General features: G+C 39.9%; 1 protein-coding gene across 4 annotated transcripts in view; it reads left to right on the top strand.

Moving 5' to 3' along the window:
* The window catches only part of LOC126970286 (F-actin-uncapping protein LRRC16A), a 48,777-nt gene that overhangs the window by 19,245 nt on the left and 16,402 nt on the right, over nucleotides 1-13,130 (top strand). For all 4 annotated transcript variants that reach the window (XR_007730604.1, XR_007730603.1, XM_050816112.1 and 1 more), the window contains exons 12-20: nucleotides 1,216-1,367; nucleotides 2,232-2,347; nucleotides 2,647-2,718; nucleotides 3,854-4,025; nucleotides 6,025-6,160; nucleotides 8,861-9,053; nucleotides 10,019-10,149; nucleotides 11,350-11,470; nucleotides 12,654-12,674. Coding sequence is in view for 2 of the 4 variants with exons in the window: in XM_050816112.1 (XP_050672069.1) it covers nucleotides 1,216-1,367; nucleotides 2,232-2,347; nucleotides 2,647-2,718; nucleotides 3,854-4,025; nucleotides 6,025-6,160; nucleotides 8,861-9,053; nucleotides 10,019-10,149; nucleotides 11,350-11,470; nucleotides 12,654-12,674 (1,114 nt within the window). In the remaining 2 variants the exon portion in view is untranslated. The remainder of the gene's footprint in view (nucleotides 1-1,215; nucleotides 1,368-2,231; nucleotides 2,348-2,646; nucleotides 2,719-3,853; nucleotides 4,026-6,024; nucleotides 6,161-8,860; nucleotides 9,054-10,018; nucleotides 10,150-11,349; nucleotides 11,471-12,653; nucleotides 12,675-13,130) is intronic.

Raw genomic sequence — 13,130 nt, 5'->3', positions numbered from 1 at the left:
TTATTCGACTTCAGTTTTCAGTCCTACTTCAGGTAGGATTGGTATATTGTGAGTACTTTTGACTTGATTTCTTCGTGTTTTCTAAAGTTTACACATTATGTGACTTTGAAACTCAAAGTGTACTATTAAATATCTTCTGCTTCTTCATATAATATTGGTGGCCTTAAGAAAATCTTTCACACCGAAAAGTTTTTTATTTATGAAAAGACATTACAAGATTGAAAACTCAAAACTGTGATCGTCATCCCTTCAGCTATGGACTAAATGTAAGATGTCAAAACTTAAGTTTAAAAACATTTCATTTTACAAAGTTTATTCCATCAGAATTGTTTTTGACTTCGTTTAAAACACTACCACCACTTTGACTAAGACCGAAGCATAGCGCAGGAAACTTTGCCAGTATTCATATATCAGTAGGCCAGTTATTAAAGTAACTTTTAGCGTTCCACGGGTCCATATGTGCCAATACCAATTCAAGGAATGTAACATGACCACCGCTACCGATACGTATGGCACAACGACGAATCCACACGACCTCATCCGATTTCTCGCCTTATTTTGTAATGAGGAAGTCCTATTTTCGAATGCGTTATGTGCGAAGGGTTAATGACGGCGACGTGGGGCGGGTCGTTCCCTTCCTTAAAATATGGTCGAGGGAGGCGATGGCTGGTGCATGCGTCATGCTCGTGAACGGGTGCTACTCTTGGTGGCTGGATGGTCTTGTTGCCGGGAAGTCTGCTTGATGTGTTTTTTATTATTATTATTTTCTTTAAAGTTATTATATATTTTATTCTATGAAATGCTCACATAATGCCTCTATTTATTTACGGTATGTGTGGATTGATGCATCTACTATACTCAATAACTCTTGTGTTTATAAGTATTAATTTCCTTTTTTTTTCACTTACTCGTGTAAGCCTTTAAGTTTTTGACATTTGAGTATTTTTTTGCATCACTTTGCATATATTGTAATTGAAATGATTTGTAAAACAATTAAAATGTAAATCTTGACTTAAAAGTGTGGCAATGAGTTTCTTGCTACTTCTTCTCATTAGCTCAACCCTTTACGATTTAGCGGTAAATTCAATAAGAAACAATATTTTTATTTATTTTTTGACATTCATAAGTGTCATTTCCGTGACCTACGTGAATAAAGTATTTTTTGAATTTGAATAATAGTGTGTAAACTTAACAATATCAATTGTAATGTTCCAGGAGTTTGCTGCTTGGTCTGGCGTGCAACGAGAGTGCTACGGGCATCAAACTGAACCTATCGGGCTCGCTCACGTCCGCACAGGCCGCGCACGTACTCGAGTCTTGCGTGCACGGCGTGCGCTGTCTCAACTCGCTAGATCTGTCGGATAACAGTAAGTCTGGCTCAAGTTATAAATACCGGCAACGCTCCTGTGATTACCGTACCGTACCCGTACGCTCGTATGTCCTCCTTTTCCACATAAACTGGTCTGCTAAGAGGTTTGGTATTCTGATGTGTTATAAAATATCACAAGAACCGAAACGCTGTTACAATAAAGTTTCTCGATTACCATATCACCGAAGTAAGCGTTTTACCGTTTTACTACTAAATAAAGAAATATTTGAAGCTAAAATTAGGTTTGGTATGTGCTGGCCGACCTATTCGTAGATGGACTTTTACCATTTTTTTGTTTGTTTTTCCTTCAGGCGATACTTGTACAGTATTTTTACAAGTTTAAGACATTTCACATACTTAAATGAATCTTTCGTTTTACGTGGCGAACTATACTACTGTGAAAGACCACCATAATTGACGATAGTCGGTCTAGTTTTGTTTTAACCCCTCAGCGTTAAAAGTACTCATACTGTGAAGACTGGCAAACTCAGCCGGAACGCGCGTTCTTGAAAAACCCAAAAATTTGAGCGCCACTTCAACTGCGCTCGTCACCTTGAGACATAAGATGTTAAGTCTCATTTGCCCAGGAATTTCACTAGCTACGACACTCTTCAGACCGAAACACAGTAATGCTTACACATTACTGCTTCACGGCAGAAATAGGCGCCGTTGTAGTAGCCATAATCTAGCCGGCATCCTGCGCAAAGGAGCCTCCCACTGGTGTTGTGCACTATGGTTCGTCGCCCTGTCCGATTTTAAAAAATAATCTTTCCTACCATCCAGCAACCTGTTATGGTCTATGGTGTGGTATATGGTAAATGTAAAAATAATTGATGCGACATTAACACATTTAAACTTTCAGGTATGGAGTTCGAGCTATCCGGTATTGTCAGAGCGGTAGGAAAAAATCATTCCATTACGCATTTATCACTCAGCAAACTTACGGGGAAACGATCGTACGCGCCCCCTTTAATACAGGTACATATAACATTATTTTATTTATAATAAACTATTTGCAAGTAACGGACATGTCTACCAATTACCAATTTTATAGTAGAAGGTTAAAAAATTTTGGCAGCATGCCTAAAACTTTTAAAAATAGTAACAACACAAAATGAATTTACATAATGTAATAATGTGTGTGTATTTTATCTTATAATTAGTCTCCCTCAAAATTTTAGCTTTGCAACATTTGCCTCTTATTACTCTTTTCAGGCAAGGAAAAAAATAAAAAATGATGCTGAAATTCGATTTTTTTAAATGTCATAATTTTGCAGGCTTTAGTGCACGTGCTGCAAGAACCAGATACCGCGTTAACGTCGTTGGACCTTAGTGATTGCAAGCTCAAGGTGAGTGGAAAAAAGTTTATGAAAAACTGTCTGTGAGTGGAAAATGCGTGTCTGTTGATTGTATGTGTTAGTGTTACACCGCGTGAAGCGGTTGTGGACCTTTATGACTTTTTTTCTTATATTAAAATTAAGAAGTACAGCTTAAAGTAACCTAATACACTTTTCTCTAGTAACGTTCTTATCCGTGCTAGTTTTGGAGTTCAATAAGTGATTTTAACCTAAATCCTATTTTGAATAAAAATATTTGAATTTGAAAGATGTATATTTCACTTGTTTATAAACATGGCGATACAGATGGACGATGACAACTGTTGGAAGCAAAGAGAATATACGCAATCGTTTATTACGTAATTCGAGTGTCGTTTTCGCGAATTGACTGACACTCAAGATATCAGTACCTTTTGTAAAGTGACGACTAGCTGCTGACGTAACCCGGACGTTAAACATTTTTTTTTTATATGAGAGGGGGCAAACAGTCAAGAGGCTCACGGGATGGGGAGAGGTGAGGCAACCGCCCATGGACATCCGCAACAACAGGTGTGTCAAGAAATGCGTTGCCGGCCTTTAAGGTGGGAGTATGCTTTTTTCTTGAAGGTCCCTAAGTCGTATCTGTTCGGGAAGACCGCTGCTGGTAGTTGATTGCACAAAGTGGCTGTGCGAGGCAAGAAATTTCGAACAAAACGCGCGGTTGTGGAATGCCAGACGTCTACGTGATGCGGATGGTACTTTGCACGTAATGTCCGATGGTGGAATTCGGCCGCTGGAATCAACCCGAACAGCTCTTCTGAGCACTCCCCGTGATAAATGCGGTAGAAGATGCAGAGAGAACCCACATCTCTACGCAATGCTAGAGAATCAAGCCGATCGGAGATGACTTGATCTTCGATGATATGACAAGAATCAACCCCGGTTGAAACAACCCGCGGGATATATCATTCATCTTTTTGGATAAATGTCGCCCCATGAAAATACAGTACGTGCTACGTAGCACGCAACAACCTCTATTCGGCTACTAAATTTGGGGACGGCATAATCTTCGAAGCATTATTTCCATGGATAATTACGTAATTTTTCAGAAACTTTGTACCGTAAAGTGACAGTGAATACATGTCATGACTTTGGGGTGATTTTTTAGGGTGACCTATACGGGCTCTTGAACGCCCTAGGCGGCGCACGACGTCTGCGCACGCTGGACGTGTGTGGCAACCTGGCGGGAGACGCGGGGGCGCGACTGCTGGCCAAGGCGCTGCAGTGTAACTGTACTCTGCACACGCTGTACCTCGACCGCAACGCGTTCAGCTTGCAAGGTAACAACGTAACACTCATCATCATTTCAGCCGGAAGACGTCCATTGCTGGACAAAGGCCTCCCCCAAAGATCTCCACGACGATCGGTCTTGCGCTGCCCTCATCCAACCTACTCCGGCGATCTGGACCATATCGTCGGTAAATCTTGTGGGGGGTCTAGCAACACTATGAAAAGAAATGAAATGATTTATTTGTATGAAACGTGGTAACATCATAGTTGTTAACAATTAATTGGTGTACAGCACTATTCGCCAATATATCGGCATACAAATATTTGATTGTCAATATTGGAATTTTTATATTTATACGTCATTAATACACATTACATAGCTTTAATTCTATAATATAATATAAAATAAACATTAGTTTGTAGATACCTCTCAAAAAAATTACATTTAAATACTATTATTTTTGGCTAAAGAATTCTTTTAAACTATAAAAGCATTTATTTATTAGCCATAATTTTAATTTTTTATGCATTAATGTTTTAGGCATCTCTCTAATATTCTTTGGAAGGTGGTTAAAGATCCTAATACACATAACTTCCGGTACGTGGTCGCCATTTGTAACACTACTGAATACATATCTATAGTTATATTCATAGTATCTAGAATTGACATTAGGACACAGTGTATACCGATTTTTCTAGAGCATTTTACAAAATCTCACATAATCTGTTGGAGAGCCATCTTAATAACATCGGTATACACGGTGATCTCTTGAGATGGTTATCCTCATATCTGCGCGATTGGTTCCAAACAGTAGCAGTAAATGACTTAAAGTATAGCTTTGCACTGTTCTGTTAAATCTGGGAAATTTAAAAATAAACAACTACGTCGATAAGTTATTATTAAAATTCAAAATCCTAAAATTAATAAATGTGTTTTTTGTTGTTGTTAATAAGAGTGTTTTTTGTTCTTTATTTTGTTCCTTTAAGGATGAATAATTAATAATTATACTAGACCGTAGCGGGCGTCAGCCGTGCCCCTTGCAAGGCATGATTTAAAATCTTCACAAAAATTACAGCTTCCATGAAGTTTACGTTACATTAAGTTACTTTTCTATTTTGTATTACCAAAACAAACAATGACGTTACATTTTATATCACATAACCGTCACGTGTTAAATAAATCCTCTGTTATTTAAATGTGCCTAGACCACAGACAATTCAACCTAAATAAATGTATTGACGTCTTTTTTCATATCCCTTTCTTTCGTAGATAAATTCACATAACATTATCTCCCTCTGTCATTGGATTATGTAAACTAGTGACGAGACCGTCCCATATTGTGTAGATAACAGTAGGTATGTATCAGGGTAAGTAGGTATCTTGCCTCCTAATTCTTCCTAATTGCCGACTTTAGTTTGATTATAAAAACGTGAGTCATTTAATTGTTTGATAAATATATTGTAGATATACAACTGGCTTATTTATAAAACCGAATCAAAAACAACAAGAAGAGTTTATACAAAATTAATACATTTTAAGGTTCAATAGTCAATAGATATTTCTACTATATTAAAAAACTTAACTATAAAATTAACATGTTTCTTTATTATTCCGTTATATCGCAATCAATTCAACTCAGTTAAAGATTTAGATTGATTATTGATATTTAGATTGATAAACGAGTATCGCCCATCACTAATGAGTTGTCTTTGAACGATTTCATGAAAACTAGCGGCACTCTGCCACAAATGTATGAAAGCGAGGCTAGAGTCGCTGGACAAAACAGACAAGGGCAGAGTTTTGTTTTCGCTGACAAGGAAAGAGGCCTACGGTTAATATTGGATCACCAAAAATCATAGATGATGATACCTATAATATTTAATTAAACAACCACCACTCTGGATCTTTGCATGATCGGTTTTGGAATGTTGCCGACAAGCAAAATATTATTTGAATGATGCGCCCTAGACCGTTGTCCGATACATTCATATCGACCTCATGGTGTGGTTCATGGGAGTGGGCTGACTTCTTTATACGTTATGGTGCAGGTCTCACGGATATATCAAATGCGCTGCGCCGCTCGGTGAGCGTAAGACGCGTAGAGTTCCCCGCAAACGACGCGGCAGCGGGTGGGCGTGGCGCCAGTGAGAGGGTCGCTGCGCTTTGGAGAGATCTACACGAGCGGTGCGTACCTTTATCTTTATCTTAATATATATAAATTACGTGTCACGTATGTGTTTGTCTGCGATGGACTCCGAAACTAATGAATGAATTTTAATGGTGATTATTTCATGGAGTTTAGTCAAACTAAAGAGATAGGATACTTTTTATTTCGATTTGGGACCCATAATTATTTTTATTTTCAATATTTGTTTTGTATCGACATATTTTCTATGAGAGAATTTAATGACACACGGTTTGACAGTCCATACATACATACATACACACTCCCGCCTTGTTCCCGTCGGGGTAGGCGGAGACAATAGAATGCCATTTGATTCTATCCTTACAAACGTCACGCGCTTCCTCTACATTCATTACTCTTTTCATACATGCTCGCCGGTTGCGGGTGCTTCGGACCAATTTGGTCGACGAATGTTCTACGAGGTCTCCGGCGACCGACTTGCCTTATATATTTGATGCGACATTCTTTCTTCACTCATTCGCTCCACGTGTCCAAACCATTTCAGCATTGGGGCTTTTAAAAAAAAGCTTTTTAAAAACATTAACTTAAAGCTAGATGAACACGATTCAACCCCACAGTCCCCAAGCCAATAATCCGCTTTTCCTAGCAGAAGTCATCTGAACCTAGATACTGACGGATTGAATATGTCTACCTTATGACAGACTTCATTATACAGAGAACAAATGCGATATAAACTAGAATGTTGACCATAATTTGTGCGTGTTGAGGGTAGACTGATAGTTTTCCTATTAATAATACAGCTGAAATGGGACAGCCAAGGTAATTTTACTTTATAATAGAGGACTGTCTATGTGGCCATGATTCAGTTTGTGTAAAAAGACAAGGTCTGACACTTTCCTACGCTGTACTAGAGACGTCATGCCAAAATGCACAAGTCTAGATTCGTAGCAGTCTAATCGACGACAAAGATTACTTGAATATGAGAGATGATATAAGAATTTCGACTGCACCTGTTCTAACCTCTTAATATGAACTTTGTAAGAAGGGTTCCACACCGGACTGCAATACTCTAAAAGACTACGCACGTAGCTGTTAAAAAGTATCTTCGACACATCAGGGTCGTTGAAAAATTTAGTTTGTCTAATCACAAAACCTGAAAGACGAGATGCCTTTTTGGAAATGTAGTCAATGTGCTCTCTAAAACCTAATTTTGTGTCAACCATGACGCCTAAATCTCGCATTGTACAAACTTCTGTTAGTGGACATGCATTTATGAAGTAAGTAAGTTGTGAAGAATTTCGATTTCGAGAAAAGTTTAAGTAAAAACATTTTGAGGAATTTAAAGCCATCCTATTACTATCACACCAATGTAGAAACCTGTAGATTTAATTTCACGAAAAATTTTTAAGTCGCCTGCAAACATTTGAAATTTGGATTTAAATTTAGTCGCTAGATCGTTCACAAAGACCAAGAAAAAAAGGGGCCCTAAATGGGAGCCCTGTGGAACCCCTGGTGGCACGGCTATTGAAATTGACTTAAAGCCACGGATCTTTACAATCTGGGAACGGTTCTGTAAATAGGATTCGCACCACCGCAGTAGAAAGCCACATATTCCTGCGTGACATTCTATGAGCAGTACTTGGTCAACCACATCGAAGGCTTTTGATAAATCAGTGTAAATAGCATTCAATTCGTGACCATCTGTGAAAGCTTGAGTAATGTCACTAACAAAATCCACAAGATTCGATGTAGTTGATCCGTAGTAGAAATCCATGCTGTTGGGGTATGAGCAAGGGTTTAAGGTGGAAAAAAATATTTTTCTGAACGAGTAATTCAAACGGCTTACCGATAGCAGACAAAATTGAGATGGGCCGGTAGTTAGTAATATCTCCAGGATCTCCCTTCTTGTGAATTGGACTGATGTGCGCAACCTTCCATCTTGAGGGAAAAGTTCCACACAGTAAAGACTTATTGAAAATGATTCGTAGCGGCTCAGCCAATTTTGTGCCACAGGCCTTTAAGAAACTAGGAGGTATATAATCTGGACCAGGACCTTTATTTGCATCTAGGCTTTTGAGCGCTGATATGACATCTGAGTCTGTGAAACGACATAAACTAAGTGACATGTGGCATTCGACGATTTCATTGTGTTTAGTTCTTGGGTTTGGGTCATGCTGATAGGTTGAGTGAAAGTATTCAGAAAAAAAATTGGCAATCTGCTGGCCACCTTGAACGCTTTGATCTAAGTAAGTCAGTTCATCCGGCATGTCGCTGCTATTTGATCGTAGAGACTTTATGAAAGACTAAAAGAATTTAGGATCCTTCTTGATTAAATTTTTTGCTTCTGATTTCAACCTATTCATATCAGTCGTGAGGATTTTGTCACATCTCTCGCGGAGTAACCTATATGTATACTGATCCATTGGATTGCCATACATTTTAAATCTACGATGGTACTTTGCCTTTTCCTTCAAACTCTGGATCATCGATCGACTGAAGCAAAATGGGAAATTACTCCGACCTTTCGTACTCATTGGAACATTCTGATTAATGATGGATGTAAGAATGTCATAGAAAACGTCTACTGTCTCATCAACTGTTAAACTAGGATCGAGAGTTTCCTCCCAGTTAATGTTATCTAACTCGTTTCTAATGATGTCATATTTAGCTTTGCTAAAGTTTTTAAATAACAATTGTTAAATGATGATGTGGTATTTAGACGTGTGTGTTTTTTCCAGTTTATCAAGTAACAGCACGTCGTCTCAGAGTCACCGGCTGCGCGCGCTGGCCCTCGAGCGCGCGTGGTGCGGCGGCGAGGCGGCGGCCGCGCTTGCCGCCCAGGCCGCGCAGGCCCTGCCCCCCGCGCCGCTGGCCGCCGCGCTCGAGCGAGCCGCCGCCGCCGCGCACCTGCTGCTGCACCAGTACCTGCAGGTACCGTACACCGTGGCCGTGTATCATATAGTGAGCGCAGGCGGCAGGCCCTGCCCCCCGCGCTCGAGCGAGCCGCCGCCGCCGCGCACCTGCTGCTGCACCAGTACCTGCAGGTACCGTACACCGTGGCCGTGTATCATATAGTGAGCGCAGGCGGCAGGCCCTGCCCCCCGCGCTCGAGCGAGCCGCCGCCGCCGCGCACCTGCTGCTGCACCAGTACCTGCAGGTACCGTACACCGTGGCCGTGTATCATATAGTGAGCGCAGGCGGCAGGCCCTGCCCCCCGCGCTCGAGCGAGCCGCCGCCGCCGCGCACCTGCTGCTGCACCAGTACCTGCAGGTACCGTACACCGTGGCCGTGTATCATATAGTGAGCGCAGGCGGCAGGCCCTGCCCCCCGCGCTCGAGCGAGCCGCCGCCGCCGCGCACCTGCTGCTGCACCAGTACCTGCAGGTACCGTACACCGTGGCCGTGTATCATATAGTGAGCGCAGGCGGCAGGCCCTGCCCCCCGCGCTCGAGCGAGCCGCCGCCGCCGCGCACCTGCTGCTGCACCAGTACCTGCAGGTACCGTACACCGTGGCCGTGTATCATATAGTGAGCGCAGGCGGCAGGCCCTGCCCCCCGCGCTCGAGCGAGCCGCCGCCGCCGCGCACCTGCTGCTGCACCAGTACCTGCAGGTACCGTACACCGTGGCCGTGTATCATATAGTGAGCGCAGGCGGCAGGCCCTGCCTCCCGCACCGCTGGCCGCCGCGCTCTTATGGGAGATTTATCTAACGAATATGAATAAGGAATTTTATTGAACGGTCGATAGGCTTAAAACAAGTTTTAACTTATATAGCTTTATACCTTCGAAAAGCGTTTTATTATGAATAAGGCAGTTAGAATATACGCCTGATGAATAACCAAATGCTCATGCTAGTTTTGGCAAGCATATCAACATAATATTAATTCGATGTTTGCAGCGGTGCGCTGAGGTATTCGCAGCGATGGGCGGGGCCGGCGCCGGACTGGGCGTGGCCAGCGAGCCCGTGTCGCTGCAGGCCGTGCGGGACGCTCTCGCGCCCAGCGGCACCACGCTGCACGAACTGATCAAGTGAGTCCTTCATTGTAACTACCATCACTCGACAATTCTTATGTCGAACAAGTGTCCTTATGCACCTGCTTCTTACAAACTCAATTTTTTTATAGCTAAGAACATATTTTGGTGTAGGTATATAACCCTACTAATATTATAAATGTGAATATAGGTTTGTTTGTTACGCTTTCACGCCTTAACCACCGAACCGATTTTTATATAATTTAATACAGAGATAGACAATAATAGCTTGATGAGCAATGACATATGCTACCTTTTATTGCAAAAAAAGGGGGGGATGGCAGTTTGTATGGATATTCATCATTATCGAAGATTAAACGTGATAAGAAATAATTTTTATACATTTGTTCGAGCATTTTTGAAACTTTGACCTACATGGAGATGAAGTAGGAGATTAAAATTCACCTACTATTAAAGTGACTGTCCACAATGACAAGGAATATGTGCTGTATCATAGAAGAGCGCTAACTATAACTAATAAACGCGGTCGAAGTCGCGGGTAAAAGCTAGTTAAGATATAAAAATACTTAACTATAAGTAGATCATCACTTTGTGTGTTTAAATTTTTATGGAAGTGTTGGACAAACGCGTGTACCTGATGTTAAGTGATCACCGCCACCCACATTTCCTTGCAACACTGGAGGTATCAAATTTAAATATTTTTATTAAAAATATGATTTAGAATTTTGTTTTAATTTTAGTTGAACGTCAAATACCACCTCTTTGAAAATTTATTCCTCAGACTGGAGAAGAATGAGCGCAAGTCGTTCTGCGAGCTTCTTTTCATTTTTCAATAAAATTTCACACAATAACTTCAAATATAATTTGGTATAAATACTACATAATATATTTTTATATATTATGTAGTATTTATAGTCTCATTAATAATTAAATATTATCATTTACGTTCCAGTAACCTTACCACATAAACGTTGTTTAACAATTCAATTTTGTAACACATATTTTGTTTTTTATATTTTCTGATATCATGTTGTAATAGCAGGTTATATCGCCCAAAAAAGACTTACTAACTCGACTTAACCGAGTAGAAATTTATGTTTGTCCTAGTGGTAACATAATTTGGGGTTTTTAGGGTATTTTTACCTTTAGTATATTATTCCTGATATATTTCATTTAAATAAAAAATACTCCATGAATAGTATAAAAGAACTGATTTACACTCATACTGTTGCATAGTGAGGCGGTGGAGAGCCTCGCCCTGGCGGCGTGTGAGAGCGTGGACAGCGCAGACAGTGAGCGACTGTCGAGTGGAGATACCGACGTACCTGACCTGCTCGCACCTGTCTCCAGAAATACGGTGAGACATCACTACTTCTAGAACATGCTGTGTCACCTAGGCCGGCAAAGCTCCACCTATAACAGTGGCAATAGAAAAATATGAAACGAAAGAGAAAGCTGAGATGGTTTGGTCATGTCGAGAGAATGAATGAAGAACGATTGACGAAAAATTTTATAAGGCCAGTGTGAATGAAAGTGTTCGAAGGGGTAGACTTAGGCGGACGTTTTGAGACCAGGGATATCTTGAAAAAAGACCAGGTCAAGAGTACCCTAAACCGAAGAGCATGTTTGAAAGGAATAATGAAAGTGGACGAAGAAAAACAAGTATGTAAGGATCGTAGCAAGTGGAAAGAAGTGGTCTCTGTCTACCCCTACAGGAAAGAGGCGTGATTATATGTATGTAAAGAGAAAGAGATACAAAGCGAGCTTAGTGATAGAAGAAAGACATTTAACTGGCTTTCGTTTGTCATCCAATATTATCTCGGAATCATTAATATGGAAATGTGAGGTCGTCTGGTTGTGTGAGGAAGGTGTTGGGAAAGGTGGGCGTACTTTTCACGTAAGAAGGATCCAGGTCAAGAGTACCAAGTGTAAGAGAGGATGTGAGAAGGAGTTGATGAGAGTAGGCGTGTTTTGTTTTTATAATGATGATCTAGATTTTTTTTTGAAAAGTTAAGGTACTTAATAATTAATATTGTGATTTGAATTCATTCAATTCAAGATGGAAGAATGTATGTACCGTTTATTGAGTTAAGGGCTCCTTCATAGGTCCTGATGTTCAATATTACAATAAAATACCAGACAGTATACTAACACTCACTGAGCACAACTTCAAGAAATATATTACATCTTCTTTGAAAAAGAAGTCTTACTACAGTATTAGTAGATTATATAGAGGATAATGATGCATGGATCTTATCTGGTACAGCGCAGGCCACCTAAAATTGTATAATATCATATTAAGTAGGCTAAGTTATTATAATATTTAAAAGATGGGATCGGAGTTTCTTATCAGTTCTTCTCTCCCTTTCAAAGCCTCTTTACAGACTGATTTAGCTTCATGACGTTTACCAAGTGTTGTTTACTCATGGTAAATAAATATATTACTAGACTCATTTGAGATTTATAGGTGTTCTAAATGAAATAATTGTTTAATTTTATAAGAGAATTGTTAAATTGAAATATTTTTTATGCTGCGCTAGAAACTGGATTACTTAAATTTGGTGAGTAGCCATCCCATAGTTCGTATCTCATTTGTGTTTTTGATTTTATAAGGACTCAGAAATTAGTTTGTACCAAGTGATCAAATAGTTTACAGAATTTATAGATATGTTGAATGTTAGTTTTATATATATTGTAACTATTTAGGTGCAAAGGAATGTATTTATATTTATTTTTTATTGTACGAGAACTCTGAGTAACCTCTGGGGTCTGATTTCAAGCTAGATGTGTGTGTAAAGTATAAAATATATGTACACCAAAATAGTACATAATACAACCACTTCGTAAGAAATCTACAAAATCACAATATATAACTAAAAACGTAAACTCTTATCCCCTTATTCATAATAGTCTGCTAACTTAAAGCATTGCTAATTGGCACTCTGTCTTCTTTTATTGACCAGAATGAGAAAAAACACTCCTTAGCGGCTGTTTTAAGTTAGCGGACCATTATGAAT

Source organism: Leptidea sinapis, chromosome 20, assembly GCF_905404315.1.
Source record: "Leptidea sinapis chromosome 20, ilLepSina1.1, whole genome shotgun sequence".
Lineage (NCBI taxonomy): Eukaryota > Metazoa > Arthropoda > Insecta > Lepidoptera > Pieridae > Leptidea > Leptidea sinapis.
This window is presented reverse-complemented; position numbering and strand designations above follow the sequence as displayed.